Below are 16383 nucleotides of genomic sequence, written 5' to 3' on the forward strand. Positions count from 1 at the left end.
AAGAACGTTATTCTTTTTTTTTGTTTGTTTCTCATCGCCCCTCCTTCAGTGTATGGAGAGAGTGCAGATCAGGAGAGGTAAAATTCATCCAGAGAGAAACGTGAGGAAAAAAAAATGTAGAAAATGAATTGGTCACCGAAAAAGAAAAAGCAATGCACCAAAGCAGTAAAATAAAGCAAAACACCTGCTTGTGTAGAAAATCCCACACCCTCTTAGAAAGCACAAGACGGTTGTATTGCTATTGTCTCAACACGCCCCCCCTGATCAAACTGAGGGAGGACATGTTTATTTTTTGAACGCTATCTTTTGTTTTTGTCTATTTTTAGGGAGGTGTCACCGAGAGCTAACGATGAGAGAATACCTTGAGCTGCCATCAAAATTGGGATTCTTCTTTTAACATCACTTCTCTCTAGGTGACAGTACCTCCATCTCTTCTTTTACCCCCCCCCCCCCCAAACAAAGTTTTACAACCGCATAATTGTCATAGAAGAACAAGGGATACCGCCGGCCATGATGAGAACAGAACAGAAGTAGAATAAAAAGAGCTTTGAGCCAGTCTGATTGAAGTTTGAACCTCCTTCCCTCCATTTGGTGACCGTTTTGGGAAGCAAATGGAAGCTGCCATGTTTGGAGGGAAGGAGGTTTTGTTCGTGTTTGTGGTCATATAGCTGAGCGTCATAGGCTGGCTGGCAGGTACGCAGTTAGGGCAGTGGGGGTGGGCTGGGGGGGAAGTGCCAGAGACCTTGTGGGGAGGGGGGCTTTCATTAGTTCTTCACGTGGCCCCCATGCACAATGTACATTATTACACTGTCCTCCATCTTTCCCTGCCATGGCGGATGGAGGGGGGTTTTGAGAGTTCAAAGCGTGCTCGTCGGCTCTCTGCCTGGAGAGCCAGAGGAGGAGGAAGTGGACGAGGTGGGGTGGGTGGGGTTCACCCACTAGGGGTTGGGGGTATATCGCCGAGGGGTGGTGTGTTTGTGTTCCTGGTCGCCCCTGAGGGGTGGAGTTTGGCGACCTGATCACGTATGGAGGGATAAAGAGAGGGATGCTGGGGAGGAGGAGGCATGGTGGGGGGGGGGGGGGGGTCAGCATGGAGGGAGGGTCGAGGGGGTGTGCGACAACAGTCGCCAAGGCCTACACCCAAGGCACAAATGGAGAGGGTGGAGAACAGTCGAGGGGCAAGGGAAGGGGGGGAGGAGAACAGTGTTACGAGGTCTGGTGCCCTCCGACTACAACGCCCCAGCTCTTGGCCTACACCCGCCTCCCCCCTGTGCTCCCCACTCCTCTCCGTCTTGTCTTCTCTCATATACATATATATTTATATATTTATAGATATACTCTTCTTTTTTGTCTTTTCGTTTAGGAAAAAATATAATACAAAACATTTTTAATAGAAGAAATATAGACTACGCCGGCTAAAATCACTTTAAGTGATACTTTGTAACGTCTTTTCTAAGCCTTTTGTCTTTTTTTGGGGGGTCTGCAGACCTTCACCCTTCAACGGACCTTTGCCCCTTTATATATTTTCTTGAAGTGTCAGGTTGGATTGCCAAGCTCTAAGGAGTGCTTTGAGAGGTTTGAGACCTACCTAACGATAATCACATGTTCAGAGAGCAAAATACATGCCTCCTCCGTCGATAGAACATCTACTGTGCGCAGCATCACTAACAACATTACTCCATTAGTTTGACCCATATGATGAATGTGTCATTTCATTTAGCAATGCCTTGGGGAGCTCCAGAAGCGAGTAACAGAACAGCAGAGAGGAGAAGATAAAACAGCAGCGAGTTAAAACAAATGAAAGAACTACTGCAAGTTGATTAGTTTCCTTGACAGCTAATGAAAACAGTCTCTACACAGAGAGCAAACCATTAGAGCTGGCCTTTTTTTCATCCACAATGTGTTGTTTTTACCCCACTGTTCAGCTTTGACTTGTTCATGAGGACGTTGTAAAAAGTATAACAACATATTGGGAGAGATAATGTGGGTTAGTGGGTATGATGGCACTGGGGCAGAAGAGACAGACCAGCTAGTTAAGTTCATTCATCTCTCCCTCCTTCTATAGTGCCATAATGCTCTAGCTATACCACGTGGAAGAGATAGAAGGCAATGCAGACACTATGGGGAAGAAGTCCAAATTGTTTACATTGTGGTCTTCAACTGAAATGCCAAAATCATCAAAATAAAAAATAAAGCTTACTTACTGCTACATCAATTCGCTACTGAAAAATAAAAAGATTTCAAGATTCTGGGCATTTCCACGGGAAGAGATCTTTTCAACTAGGCTTTTTGGTTTGAGGCGAGTCCTCAGTCATTTGTATAAGAGTCTGTCCACACAGTAGGGTAGTATAGTAGTATAGTATAGTGGTCACATAATAAGATCCTCTGTGTTCTTTTATCTCGTTGAATGAACAGCGAGGACTTTACTGTGCAGTGGTTGGAGAACCCTAACCGGAGAGAGAGAGACAAGAGGTCTTGGACATCACTGTCCCATTTCTGTCATTTCTTCCATCCATTTTCTCCTGCTCTGTGATGTTTTTGGTGATCTGGCAAAAAAAGCCATTGGTAACATTTTTTATTTCGGTCATAAACGGTAGTATATTGGTATTAATGTGGGTAGTGCTGGGCGGTTTGAACATAATCAAATATCGTTCACAACGTGTCGAAACAGTATAGTGAATGTAGACGGATGGAGCCACGTCTCTCTTCCATAATAACAAGCCAAAGCTGTCCACCACAACACAAACAACGTATCCCAAATCGCAAAACAAAAAAAAGCAACAACTCCTACTCTACTTTCAAAGCCCGTGGCAACAGCGTTAGGTAAGTGGGTGGGGGTCAGGGTCGGGATGTGTCTTGGGGGGGCAATGTGGGGAGTGAGGTAGGGTCAGCAGTGGTCTAGGAGGGTCGGGGGGGGGGGGGGGGGGGGCAGACAGGAAGGATGCCACAGAATGGAAATCCCATCTGCTTCCCAGAAGGGCAGAGAGGAGCAGGGAAGGGGGGGGGGGCTGGGGGCGTCAGGTACTGTAGGAGTTTAGGCTTTAATGAACCATCCAACAAGCCGGCATGGAAGTTAGGGCATGACGAGTCGAAGGAATGGCTTTTAGGGTGTCGGTGGTGGGGTGGAGGAGAGAGGAAAGCATGGGTCTGAGTGGTGGTGGGGTTTGGGTGGAGCCCCCCGGCCGGCGTCCTTTAGCAGTGGTGCGGCTGCAGTCTGTGGGAATGCGTAGCGGTGGTGTAGCCACTGCCGTCGCTGGAGCTGCTTTGCAGACTGTAGTGGTCTTCCTCTTCCTCCTCGCCGTCGCTGATGCTGCCGTCCAGGCTGTCCGCCTCCCCGGGGGTGAACTCCATGGCGTCCATGCCCTCCATCCCCTCGATGTCCACCTCTGCACACACACAGACACACACACACACACAACAATACAGTATGTCATGGCAGGCCACTCCACAACCTTAGCTGTGAGCTTATAGGGCTGGGCAATACATCGATATTATATTGATATTGTGATATGATGCCATCTGGGATTTTGGATATTGTCGCATCGTGATATGACATGACTGGGGCCTTTTCCTGGTTTAATCTCTTAAGCCCCATTTTATAATTTCAGCACAGACTTTCTGTGTAAAGCAAAAAACAGGAGGTGGCAGTAGCGCCTTTGGATATCCGATAAACTAAGTATAGGGTTTAAGTGATTATGTCGAATATACTTAAAGCAAAAGTCGCCAATTCACAAGCTCATACTGCAGCACATCACGCTTTTAAACCTTGTGAGGTCTCCGCTGTAGCTGTTTTATTAGCTGTGGTGTGCAAAGGCATGAGACCTCACAGCCATGGTATACTTTATTATACCACGGTCATCAGCCAATAAGATAAGTCTAATAAATCCAACTATGTAACCCCAGGTTGAACTCCGCACCCCTGAGGTTCATGCATGCATGCACGCACACACACACACACACACACACACACACACACACATACACACAAACACGGTGTATCTGCCTAAGTCTGAAAGCATGAGGGTGAAAGTAGGCTTCAGGCAACTAGCTGTTAAACTCTGTGTAAACACACTGATCTTTCTGTTACCTCTGCTAATCCTCCTCCATTGACAAACAACTATGTCTGTATTTACTTACCACCTAGTATTGTTAGCTGTCCTAGGCCATGGGTTCAGCGTGTGTGTGTGTGTGTGTGTGTGTGTGTGTGCGTGTGTGTGTGTGTGTGTGTGTGTGTGTGTGTGTGTGTGTGTCAGGGGTGGGGTGGTGGTTTGTACTTCCTCTAGGGCCCCGAGCAGTTATTTGCTCTCCCTACTTTTTAATACAGTGCTGCATGACAGGTCGTATCCCTGCTCTCCTCACCGCTACAGTACTGCTGCCCCGACCAGGGCCAGGTGGCTGCAGCTGGAATCAACACACAGTTGACCTTTGAGCTCTGGGTTATGACCCGCTGATAAAGGCTGAGGCTGAGCAGGAGGGCGTGGCGTTCCACAGGTCTCAGCATATCTCTCTCATAACAACGAGGACCCTATGAATGTCCTTGTAAATGTTCATGTCGCCTATCTAATTAAAGACAAGCTGAGTAAGAGTGGAATGTCCAAAAACTGTCCTTTGGTGTCAATGTGTGGTCAAATGTTCTGATTACATATCACTGATTACACAGACTGCCACCGTATGGCATGCAGACAAACGCTGTTTGATGACTGTGTGTACATACGTGATAAGAGGTAGTTGTAATTGGCCATATTCACGCGGCGGCCATTTTGCTCTTTCGTCATACTCAAAGGTAGGGGTTTGAGAAGAGGATCGTCATGTTATGCTTTAGCTATTGAAAAATAGCAGATCTACAAGCTCATAGCGCGCCACCGAGTGGCGCGCTACGAGCTTGTAGGTCTGCTATTTTTTTTAAATCGAAGAACGACTGACATTTTTAGAATCTGATCTCAGGTCAGAATGGGTTAATCAGACCAGTGTGTGTCCCAGTGGAAACCTCGTATGAATCTGATCTCAGGTCAGAATGGGTTAACGGGATGTCCCAAAGCACTGGGAGATGGCCGATACAGGTGGAGACACGATAAGGTCCTTGCAGAAGTTGCCAAATGGACGGAACTGCAGAGGGCCATGGCCAACAGACATCAGACACCACCACCAGAAGGCTCCTAACCCATTCTGACCTGAGATCAGATTCATACGAGGTTTCCACTGGACACACATTGGTCCGATTGACCCATTCTGACCTGAGATCAGATTCTAAAAAAATGTCAGTCGTTCTTCGATTTTTCAAAAATAGCAGACCTACAAGCTCGTAGCGCGCCACTCGGTGGCGCGCTATGAGCTTGTAGATCTGCTATTTTTAAATAGCTAAAGCATAACATGATGCCAACACCAAAATGGGTGCCTGTTCAGAATGGACTAAAGCAAGGAGAGCCTGCCAAGAAACCACCTTGCAATTTACACAGAGCTTCTGCCTGGGAGATGCAAGTGGACCTGAAAAAGAAGCTTGTTTTTCCAGAAGAGGTGGCTGTGACTTCTCTCAGACCAGACATGATCCTATACTATCCAGGACCACAAAAAACCATCTTGGTGGCAGAACTAACAGTGCCCTGGGAGGACAGCCTATAGGCATCTCTCACCAATTGAAGAAAGCCAAGTACCAGGATTTGATTGATGAGGCCCTTGATGAGGCACGCATCCCCTATTCCCCCATCGAAGTTGGCTGCCGTGGTTTCCCAGCAACATCCGTGCGCTACTTCTTCTTGCAGAAGATCGGGTTGGATCCCAAGCAACTGAAGAAAGCCACTGGGGAGATAGCCACTGTAGCCGAGAGCACATCAAGATGGATGTGGCTGAAGAGAGCCCACAGTTGGAACCCTGCAGGACCCTCCTAGCCCCACTGACAACCAGTCAAGAAGCAGAAGGTATGCGGACAGGTTCAGGCCTGGCTCAGGGAATAGGACGCCGCTGCCATGCATAGTCCCGAGTCCAGCTGCAGGGAGCGGCAAGGAGACGTTCCTGACCGCGGGCCCCACCATCCGGAGATGTTCTGGGATGAAAGGGGCGAAACATCAAGGAAGGATGTCTCCCAGCTGATGACCCTGACAGCGGGTACTCGCAATGCTCAGATCATCCATCCACGGAGGATTATACCAAAGAGGAGGAACTTGCAACACCTGTAAGTAGCTCTAGCAGATTCCGCTCGTAGCAAAGCATCGTCAATGTTTACTTCACCTGTATTGGCCATATTCACACGGCGGCCATTTTGCTCTATACTCAAAGGGAGGGGTTTGAGTATGAAGTGCAATATAATCTCAATTCTCTACAGTAGGCATTGTGCTGTTATCAAGTGGCACATTGGTGTAACCTATAGTCACAGTATACCTTGTTCAGAGTCTGTGGATATGACAGATCCCATGCTGTCGGTACGGGTGCGCTCCACTCCTCCAGACACGGAGAGCTGCTCCAGGCGACGCTTGAGGTAACGGTGCTCTCTCTGCAGTTGCTCCTTCACATTTACAGCCTTCCTGTCCTGCTCCTCGAGTTTCTTAAACAGAGACAGAGAGACGAACGCGTGAGATTACTTGAAGTCTCACGACAGAGATCCATTCCATGCTCCCCACACTGTTACATATCCTTGCACACATTTGCAGGTACATGTGCATGCACGCACGCACACGCACACACACACACCCAAAGAAACATTTTTGTCTCACTCACACACTTGAGCTCTCCCTCTCTCACCTACTGTACATACTTTTTATTCAGAACAATACTGAAATATAGGAAATAAGTATTTCTTATTTTTCAGTGTAGAAACCAAATCAAGGTTCCAGTTGATTGGACAATTAGACAGGTTCATGTGGTACAAAAAAAGATCTAATGGGAGTGTGTCTAAATATATTACAACGTCCATTAACAACAACAAAACCTGGACACTAAAAGATGAAAACTGAGGCTCTGTAGATACAAAAACATTTCCTTTACTTACAAAAGAGCAAAAAGTGAAATGAAGTCTGAGTGGTCCTCAGACCATCATCAGATGTGTTACACAAGATAGATGGGGAAATGACTGCAAGAGATTTGGGGTCATTTTAGTTTACAGTGGAGGAAACATAATCTGCTCGGGTACAGGCAGATGAATTGAGAAATGTCATGGCAGCGAAGAGTGTTAAGCATTGAGTGTGTGTATTACAACAAATAGGCCTACATTTCCAACACAGGATGCAGATTTAGGTAATTTCAGTTTACAGTAAAAGAAACGGCAACAATTTCTTGGGATCTGGTAGTGATGTCATGATATTACAGTAAAACAGCTGGGAGGAGTCAAGTCTACAGTGTCCAAGCAGAGGATGTGTTGTAAACAGGAAATTAAGGGTTAAAACTAAATGACTGTTGTTTTTTTTACATCCACCACAGTCCACACAGCAACAAAAACAAAAAGGTTCAGATACGGTGTACACCAGAACTATCTTAGACTTAAAATGGTAAATGGTGCATTTATATAGCGCCTTTATCCAAGGCGCTTTACAGAGATTGTGCATTACATTCACCCATTCATATACACCGATGGTAGCGGAAACCATGCAAGGCACCAACTACATAGCACATCGGGAGCAATTAGGGGTTCAGTGTCTTGCTCAAGGACACTTCGACAGTAACTCTGGGGGAGCCCGGGTTCGAACTGGCAACCTTGCGGTTACCGTCCAGGCACTCTACCCCTGAGCCACCGCCGCCCCAAGACTTAAAGTTGCTAAGCGTTAGTAATTCGTTTTCTTGAACCCTCCTGCTGTGTAGTGTACGTGTACAGTGCGTTCTCCTGCCCACATTGTCCTTTTGCGTGTCACTGAGTCTATATGAGCTGCAGCGGTTAATGAACCGCGGAGAGGGAGTTAGGCCAAAGTAAACCCCAATCCCAATTATCCCCTAGCACTTATCTGAGTATCTGCCAAATGTACAGCGGCAAATTAACCCCTATACCCTTCCATATCTCACTGAACCGACTTGCACTTGTGAGAGCAGCTTTTTTTTTTTTTTACTTTTCTTCCTCTCCTTTCTCTCAGGCCAGCCAGTCCCTGGACAGCTCTGATCGAAAGATTAGAGAATGTTTTTCCTATTCCCTTGAAAGACTGCACGAAAATGTGTGTGTGTGTGTGTGTGTGTGTGTGTGTGTGTGTGTGTGTGTGTGTGTGTGTGTGTGTGTGTGTGTGTGTGTGTGTGTGTGTGTGTGAGAGAGAGAGAGAGAGAGAGAGAGAGAGAGTGACCATGTGCGTGTGTGAGTTGAAGAGTGACAGTGCATTTCACATGTCGATGGTACCTTGATGTGCATCTTGGCGCGTTTGAGCAGGCTCAGTGTGGTGTGTCTAGTGCTGTCTGGACCCAGCGGTACCAGCTTCTTCAGTTGCTCCAAGTACAGCCGCAGCTTGGCACGTCTGCAAAAACACAAAAAGTACAGCGAGGCAGAGAGTGTGAGTCAGCAAACTCCACAGGAGATCAGATTCATACGAGGTTTCCGCCGGACAAACACTGGGTCTGATGAACCCATTCTGACCTGAGATCAGATTCTAGAAATGTCAGTCGCTCTTCGATTTTTCAAAAATAGCAGACCTACAAGCTCGTATCGCGCCACTCGGTGGCGCGATATGAGCTTGTAGATCTGCTATTTTTCAATAGCTAAAGCATAACATGATGCTGACACCAAAATGGGTGCCCGTTCAGAATGGGTTAAAGTTAAGTCTCAGTCCTATCTTCCTTTACTTTCCCCTTTCCTTTATGGAAATGAGCACTTTTGCTGGCTTCATTTGAGGTCCTGGTTTTGGGGCATCAACAGCGAGAGGCCAGCTTTCAATTTTGTGCATGTGGGGTCAGGTCAGTTGTGATGAGAGAGGGGTGCAGGGATGAGGCACTTTGGAGCTGCTGTTAGCTGTCGCAAAACCCACATTCACATCCATGTACGCCTTTAAGGAGTCACATCCTTGTCCATTTGCAAGTCCAATACCCCTCCTCTTGCAGGACAAAAGGCAGAGGCGGCTTGTTATATCAGAGCAGGGACATTTACATCTGGATTCATCAACAAAGACCCCTCGCATCGCGTTTGAACTCCCACATAAAGCCTTTACCCACACACACGCTTTAAAGGTCTCACGCAAGCATACACATTCTGTGTGCACACAACACAAAACAGACACCTACAGTACACGCTCATTTTACATACACAAATTTCAACAACAGTTTAATAATCTTTCCAGACAGCCATGCGAGTTTGCGCGAGCAAGAGAATGGATGTCATGTCCTTTCTATCACATTATATAATCTTCCTGAAAGGCGTTCCCGTCCCTGTGACAACAGGACAGCCGAGGTACTGGCTCATGAAGCAAAGCGCTTGTGCTAACGAGCCTATCCTTAATTAATTTGAAAGGGGGCGAGTGAAAAGGCCCGTGAGACATCAAACCCCACCATCACAATGAAATATGATGTACAGCCATGAATACAGGCCAAGTATTTAGAAGCAGCCATGATGGAACAAAGACAAAGCTGTGGTTATATGAGTAGCCTTTGATGTTGCCTGTGTGTGGATATTGTAGTTGCTACAATGCGTGACTGAAACCGGCCAGCGCACTTTTGTCCCTGTGGCACAGCTTTATGAGCTATATCTCAAGACAAAAACTAGATTCATAGCTTTGTGCACAATGACTCCTAAAAAGGGTGATTTATACTTAGTGGAGGTGTTGAACACAGACAATAGCACTCCAAGCTCACAACAACCTGTCACCCTGCATCCACACAGTAAAATGAACGGTCTTAATTTAACAAATGTACAACCACTGTAGCAGCCAATGAGTTTTATATGTCTTGACTCATCAGCAAGGCGTATGAAACTGAGTACTAGGCCTTGATGGAGGGAGCGGCGCTCCAACGCGTGGCTTTGTGTCTGCCCCCCCCATGACGTCATGCGGCAGCTAAAGTCTACTCTATGGACGTTTTACAGAACAATTTACTGCGTACAAACTTTCAGGCCAAATCAATGGCAAAATAAATGTACTATGAAGTAGTGGGTGCCACTGTAGTACACAAGCGATGAATGCATCATCATGATCATCACTTCACAAGCGTGATCTTTTTATTTACCAAATTGAGAGTGACATACTGACCCGGATAATGTTGGCGCTCCACCCTGTCTCTCTGCCCGTTTAGTTTATTTACTCCGTGCTTCTCAGCAAAACAACGGCCACCAACACGCTGCCCACAAAGCCGAATGGGAGCATCCTCAAAGCCACACTCATCATCGCGTGCCAAAGTTCTACCATTGGCTGCTGTCACCGGTTTGCCTGGCATTTAGACAGAAACCACTCACCCAGGAAAGCCTTCTTCCGCAGCAACACCCAAAATGTTCTGTACTGTGCGTATACCCAGCAGTACAGTCAACAACTAAGCTAGCAAGTTGCACCGCGTGACGGGCCAATTAGAGATGTCTGTCAAATGATAGCAATGATAGAGCTTTAAGTTTTTTATCTCTTCCTGGATATATGCTTTTCTGGTTAGGGTTCGGCCATTTTTTACCATGTGGATACAGATTTTAGATTCATATTTAGCCACTGGCAATCTTCCAGAGCAATTTACAGAATAGCATGTATCCTCAGTGTTCATGTATCCATTTCTCTTGAGAGTGTACACACGTGGGTCCATTTTGTTACATGTGTATGCTCTCATAGTTAAAATGAAATGTTTGTGTAATAGCAGGACAGAAGATACACTTAAATCCTGTTTTGTTAGTTTCACTACAGATTACAGTTATTGATCTTTGTAGGGTATTCATATATTGAGTTTTTCTTTGTGTGACTAGCCCTGCTATTCTCTTGGCAGGCTCCAGCTGAACAGTAAACAATCTCAAACAATACAAGGCCTCCCCTGGCCTTGCTCTCATAAACCTAATGACTGGAATGAAGGTTCACAAGACACATGTGACTGAAACTAGCAGGACACAGCCTACAGTCAGAGTACACACATTAAACAAACTTGCCACAAACATGCATGCAGTCAGTCATACACATAGCCTACACACACAGTCATACACATAGCCTACACACACACACACACACAGACCTTTTCCTCTTTGGTTGTCTTTTTCTGGGGCGTTGGCTGTGTTTTGCAGTGAAAGTAAGACCCTCTCCCCCATCCCCTCTTCCTTTGTTCCACACAGAGATCAGCCCAAGCGCAGCCAGGGACAGGCCGTAAGAGGTCGAAACTCGTCTTCTCGCTAACCACTTAAACCATGTTGTATACTTATAAACTAATACTTAGTTACTCAGAATCTTTTTTCTCTCTTCGCTGAATATAGCCAGATCTACAAGCTCAAAACTCGTCGTGACACTGACCTTGTGAGACAGCTATTTTTTGGTGAACGTTCTCCCTCGGAATAGGGATGCTAGGGTTCAAGTGGCTAAACATTACTGTCCCACAGCGCCTGTCTCATTTTATAGCATGGTCCCACAAAGACCCACAGCAGTGGGTCAACTGCTGCGGGTCAACAACTACTTTACTGTGGATTAAATCTCAAGGGTCATTAATAGGATTTCTAGATCAATCACATTATCACAATAACACAATACATTATATTGTTGCTGTCAAGCAGAAACCTTTTATCTCCATGTTGCAACTGTTTGTTTTTTCATAAATGAAAAGACATGCTTTCCGCCCGACATATTGCAATATAGTATGGCAATACTATACAGTGTGGACGGCACACTACGGTTTCACTACCTCACACATGACCAAGCTGAAGGAAGTATGTTAGTCTTTCTGCTGTTTATTTTTGTCCTGTTTTTAATTGCGGCTAGTGGGGAGGGGGAAAAAAACTGCACAAATGCACATTTCTATAAAAAGGTCGGGAGAAGCTGAAAGCAAACTTCTCCACCTCTCGCAGGTGCGGGGAAGGGACAGGCATTTCCCCCCAGCAAGAGGGCCGTGTGAAAGTGCTCTGTCTCTTTTCATTCCCACTTGTCCCGAGGGATGCAACCCTCCACCCCCTCTACACACACACACACACACACACACACACACACACGCTATTCCTATACTCCACCCCGCCAACACTAACACCACGCCAATGGAAAACAAATGTCTTTAGAGGATGATGACGCGGACAAGGAGGGGTTGGGGTCTTGGGGACCAAACCTTCAACCCAAGTACCCAACCAAAGCATTTTCTTTGTTGTTGTTGTTTTACATTATTTTAATTTTTAAGTACAAATTTCACAGAGCAACTTTTACTTAGTATAATATTTGACCAGGAGTATCTATACTTTGACCTATAAGTACTGGGGTTGAGTACTTTGTCCACCACTGGTCCCCATGAATGGCCAACCAGGAAGTGGACAGGAAGGAGATGGTGGTCTGTGCAAGGAGTGCGGACTGCTGTTGTTTTGATTTTGGGGAGGGCAGCAGGTCTGATGGATTTCTCCCTGGCTGGAAAAAAGGGCCCTTTGAGAGGTGCAGTGTGCTCAGCTGTGCTAAGCACTAGAGGGGCACGCACACACACACACACACACACACGCACACGCGCAAGCGCGCAAGCGCGCACACACACACACACACACACACACACCAAAGAGGGAAACTCGAGTGAATAACTCATCTTGAGCACCTCTCTCTCTCAGTGCAAAACAAAATCAAGGCGTTTCTCTATGTGCTTCCTCTAGATTTCCTTTTAAAAATCTAATTTATTATAATCATTTACTTTCTGTTTATTGGTCCAAGTCTGCAGTGCTATTCCCTCTACCTGTACTTCTCTGAGACACAGACAGACAGAGTGGAAGAAAGCATGCCTTATAGCATTGTGCACACAGAGATTATACTGTAGATTACATTACATGATGTGAGACAAGAACAGACGATAAAGGCCAGACGTCACCATGCAGATAAGGGATTGTATGGCTTTGTCAATCCATCAGAAATTGCCTTTTCATTCCCCAAATCTACCGAGACTGATCTTCACAATTATTGGCCTAATGATCATCAGGTTCATGACAAAAATAATGTGGACAATGTTTTCTTTTGGGTTGTAAGTAATAGTACAGCCCTGTGATGTGTGTCAGTGGGGCTGGACCTGTTGTTCTGTCACTTTAAATGACTGGCTCTACAGATCTGGCACAGTGTCCCAGACTGCACGTGCTCTCTGGGTTGAACACGCACGCACGCGCTCACAGACTGCACGCGCTCACAGACGCACGCACACACGCACGCACGCACACACACACACACAGCTTACTTTGGAGAGAGAGAGACAGTAGCCTACCTGATATGAGTTCTTGGAGGCAGAGCAGGCTCTCTCTCTCTCTCTCATTCACTCGTTTGTTATTCCTAAGCTTGGGCCCGTGGTCACGCAATGTTTATCAGATTGCCTGAAACAGCCATGTGAAAACACCTCTCTCCACACCAACATAAGTCCTGTGTACATGATAGAAAATGAGGTCCGGGACAGTTCTCAGCTTCAAACGTTGCTGAATCACTGTGAAGTTCTTCCACTAGATTGAAAATGAGACAGGCTTTTATATCTTTGTCTTATAATGAGCAAACAGTCTCTCAACGTCCTTTTCAGCATCAGGACACTTTATAAGGAACAAAGAAAAGTTAATATACGTAATTGCCAATTTGGCAACATTACAACCAAGCCTCCAACAGTATAACTATTACCAACAAAAAGACAATAGGTATTAACTGCTTCGTATCAATACATTGTCCCTCATGCTCACAGCGCAAAGTTGACAAAACAACAGCTCTCACGCAAATGTGACTCATTTTGGAAAAAAGGTTATTGAATTGCAAAACTATAATTGTTACTATTCTTACTGTCAAATCAATAATGGCAATAATACAACAGCAACATACTAAATGCCCTTATTGTTGCCTTTTGTCACTCTGGGTTAGCTTTTTTTGTCATGACTGCGACGAGGAAGTCACCACCTGACTGAACTCACGTGCCAAAACACCACCACGAGATGGACTGCCTCTCTGCTCACCCCACACCTCCTAAACCCCACCCTCATTGTACTTGGGGGGGGGGGGGGGGGGGGGGGGATCAGAGTTCAAAGGGAGTGACTGCCTCAGGAAGGCCGGCAGCCATCTTCCTTTAATCTCTGGTTAACCCACGTGAACGCTCTATTCTTAGTCAAAACAGACCTGAGCTGCAACTACACTTGGTACACTTTTCCCACTATATTATACACCAAATGTCTTTGACATATCTACAAGCGCTGTGAGCTTTTAAATCCGCTATTTTTGGCTAATGTTCCCCCCCAGAATATGGATGCATGATGGGGTTCTAGTGGTTAGTGACCGGTAGTCTCCACGAAGCTTCATGGGATACACACATGACATGACTCCCCTCCACAAGGACAATTTGAGTCCAATACATTTAATTGAATTGAAAGTGCAGCGCATTCCTTTCACGGGAGACGTACATACACAAATGCATACAAAATATACGAGAATACTGTGTATTTCTGTATGAATTAAAAAATACCATATAGTGGGGGAGGGATATACGTTCTCGAGTGTGAAACTGTGAATGACCTTTCAAATAACTTGGTTTTTCTGCAATAATAATGAAAGATTTTACCAAGATTGTTTTTTAATCTGATTCTTAATCTGAACCAGTCTACACAGTAAAAATCAAGTGTTAATTTAGTGTTTATTTTAAGTGTAATGAAAAACAAGTGTACATTTTCGTTCACGTTTTTAGACCGTGCAGATACACAGAGTGTCAACGGGCTGGTTGACACAGCACTGACTGACAGTGTGTTGCCCTGGACGACACTAGCATCCAGGGCTGTGTGAACATGCCAAGACAAGCAGGGCCAGAGAACACCAGGACAAGCAAACAATGGGCCCCTCAGTCTTTCACTGCACTCTTTTCTTGTTATTTTCTTTAAATAAGAAGAGCAGGGAATCAACTCATTGTATTACAACTCGTTTATACCCCTGTGAGTTCACTGCAGCCCATATGTGTGATGAGCGACCAGGCTGGCTGGGCTCCACTTTGGCGCCGAGCCCACCCCGCTCAACTGTGGGGTCGTAGGTCAAAAGAAACACCGCTGTGATGTTTCTCCTCACAGTCGCGGTGCTAACTCAGTTTGTCAGCTTTGGCTAAAAGAGCAAAAGAAAAACAAGAAGAAGAAAACACACCATGCCGTGCCTTCAGTCCTGTTTTGACTTCAGATCCACACAAAATATAGAAGTGGCATTGAGGCCCGCTTGGTTAAAGAACCTGTCCTGTAAGCAAAAGCTCAGAGGCTTGATCCAAGCAATAGCCAATACCCTGATGTCCCTCCAAAATAAGAAGCTAAATGCCTCTAATTGTGGTAATGAATGAAAGTAACGCACTGTAAGCCGATGAAAACAACCTACCCTCAGTACCCTGACATTTTTAAAACAATGTCGGCCCAAAGCTCGGCCTGTGCCGCTGTATAAAAGCAAATGATGAAAGTAATGAATCCCCATTTTCATTTTCATTTTCATTTTCATTTGAGGTCTCACTGCAGCAGTATTAACTCAACCGGTCAATACTAACTTGTGGGACACTGAGCAGTAATACAAGACCACCACAACATCTTATATAGCCTGTCAACTATAAGCAGCCAAGTATAAAAAAATAATATCTTGCGGGTGGGCAATGTCCTGTTTACAACTCCAATTTGGTTAAAGTGAAACAAGTGAACGTTTGTGTGTGTGTGTGTGTGTGTGTGTGTGTGTGTGTGTGTGTGTGTGTGTGTGTGTGTGTGTGTGTGTGTGTGTGCGCGTGCGTGCGTGCGTGCGTGCGTGCGTGCGTGCGTGCGTGCGTGCCTGTGTGTTTGTTGGCCCAGCATTGCGTGTGCATCGCGAGGTGGCTGAAATTTGGGGTTCGCCTTGGAGTGGCTCCACATCTGGCCTGCAGGTTGCTGAAGAGCCCCAGGCCCAGATGTTGAGAGATGGATGATGGGTAATGAGTAATAGATGTTGGTAATTTGGTCTTTTAAACATTTTCATCATTTTAAAAACACACACACGCACACACACACACACAGAGAGAGAGAGAGAGAGAGAGCTCTCTCCATTGTGTTCCTTCATCACTGTCACTCTCCATCCCTGCCCTGCATGTGTTTACATTTAAGACCAAAGCTCAACTCTGTCGTGCCATCTTGAAAAACAGAGAGAAAGAAATAAGAGAGTGTCGAATGTGGACCCATCGTAAAAGGACGACATGCTCCTTTACTCAACGGTACAATCTCACGTGTCCACAAAGCGAACACTGCAAAGTATGGAGCGTCTGTCCTCATGTAACCTGGTGAGTCGTGCTGCACATGGATTACTACAGATGCTTCTGTACAGATCAGTCTTAGCTGTTTGTTTCAAGAAC

General features: G+C 45.8%; 1 protein-coding gene across 1 annotated transcript in view; it reads right to left on the reverse strand.

Annotated features, from left to right (window-relative positions):
• Positions 1-16383, reverse strand: part of mxd4 (MAX dimerization protein 4) — a 35547-nt gene continuing 19164 nt past the window's right edge. The window contains exons 4-6 of the mRNA XM_083766072.1: positions 8309-8423; positions 6376-6538; positions 1-3386 (exon numbers count right to left, since the gene is read on the reverse strand). Coding sequence (XP_083622198.1) covers positions 3193-3386; positions 6376-6538; positions 8309-8423 — 472 coding nt within the window. The 3' untranslated portion in view covers positions 1-3192. The remainder of the gene's footprint in view (positions 3387-6375; positions 6539-8308; positions 8424-16383) is intronic.

The sequence above is a fragment of the Protomyctophum parallelum genome, assembly GCF_964188405.1.
Source record: "Protomyctophum parallelum genome assembly, chromosome: 5".
NCBI lineage: Eukaryota > Metazoa > Chordata > Actinopteri > Myctophiformes > Myctophidae > Protomyctophum > Protomyctophum parallelum.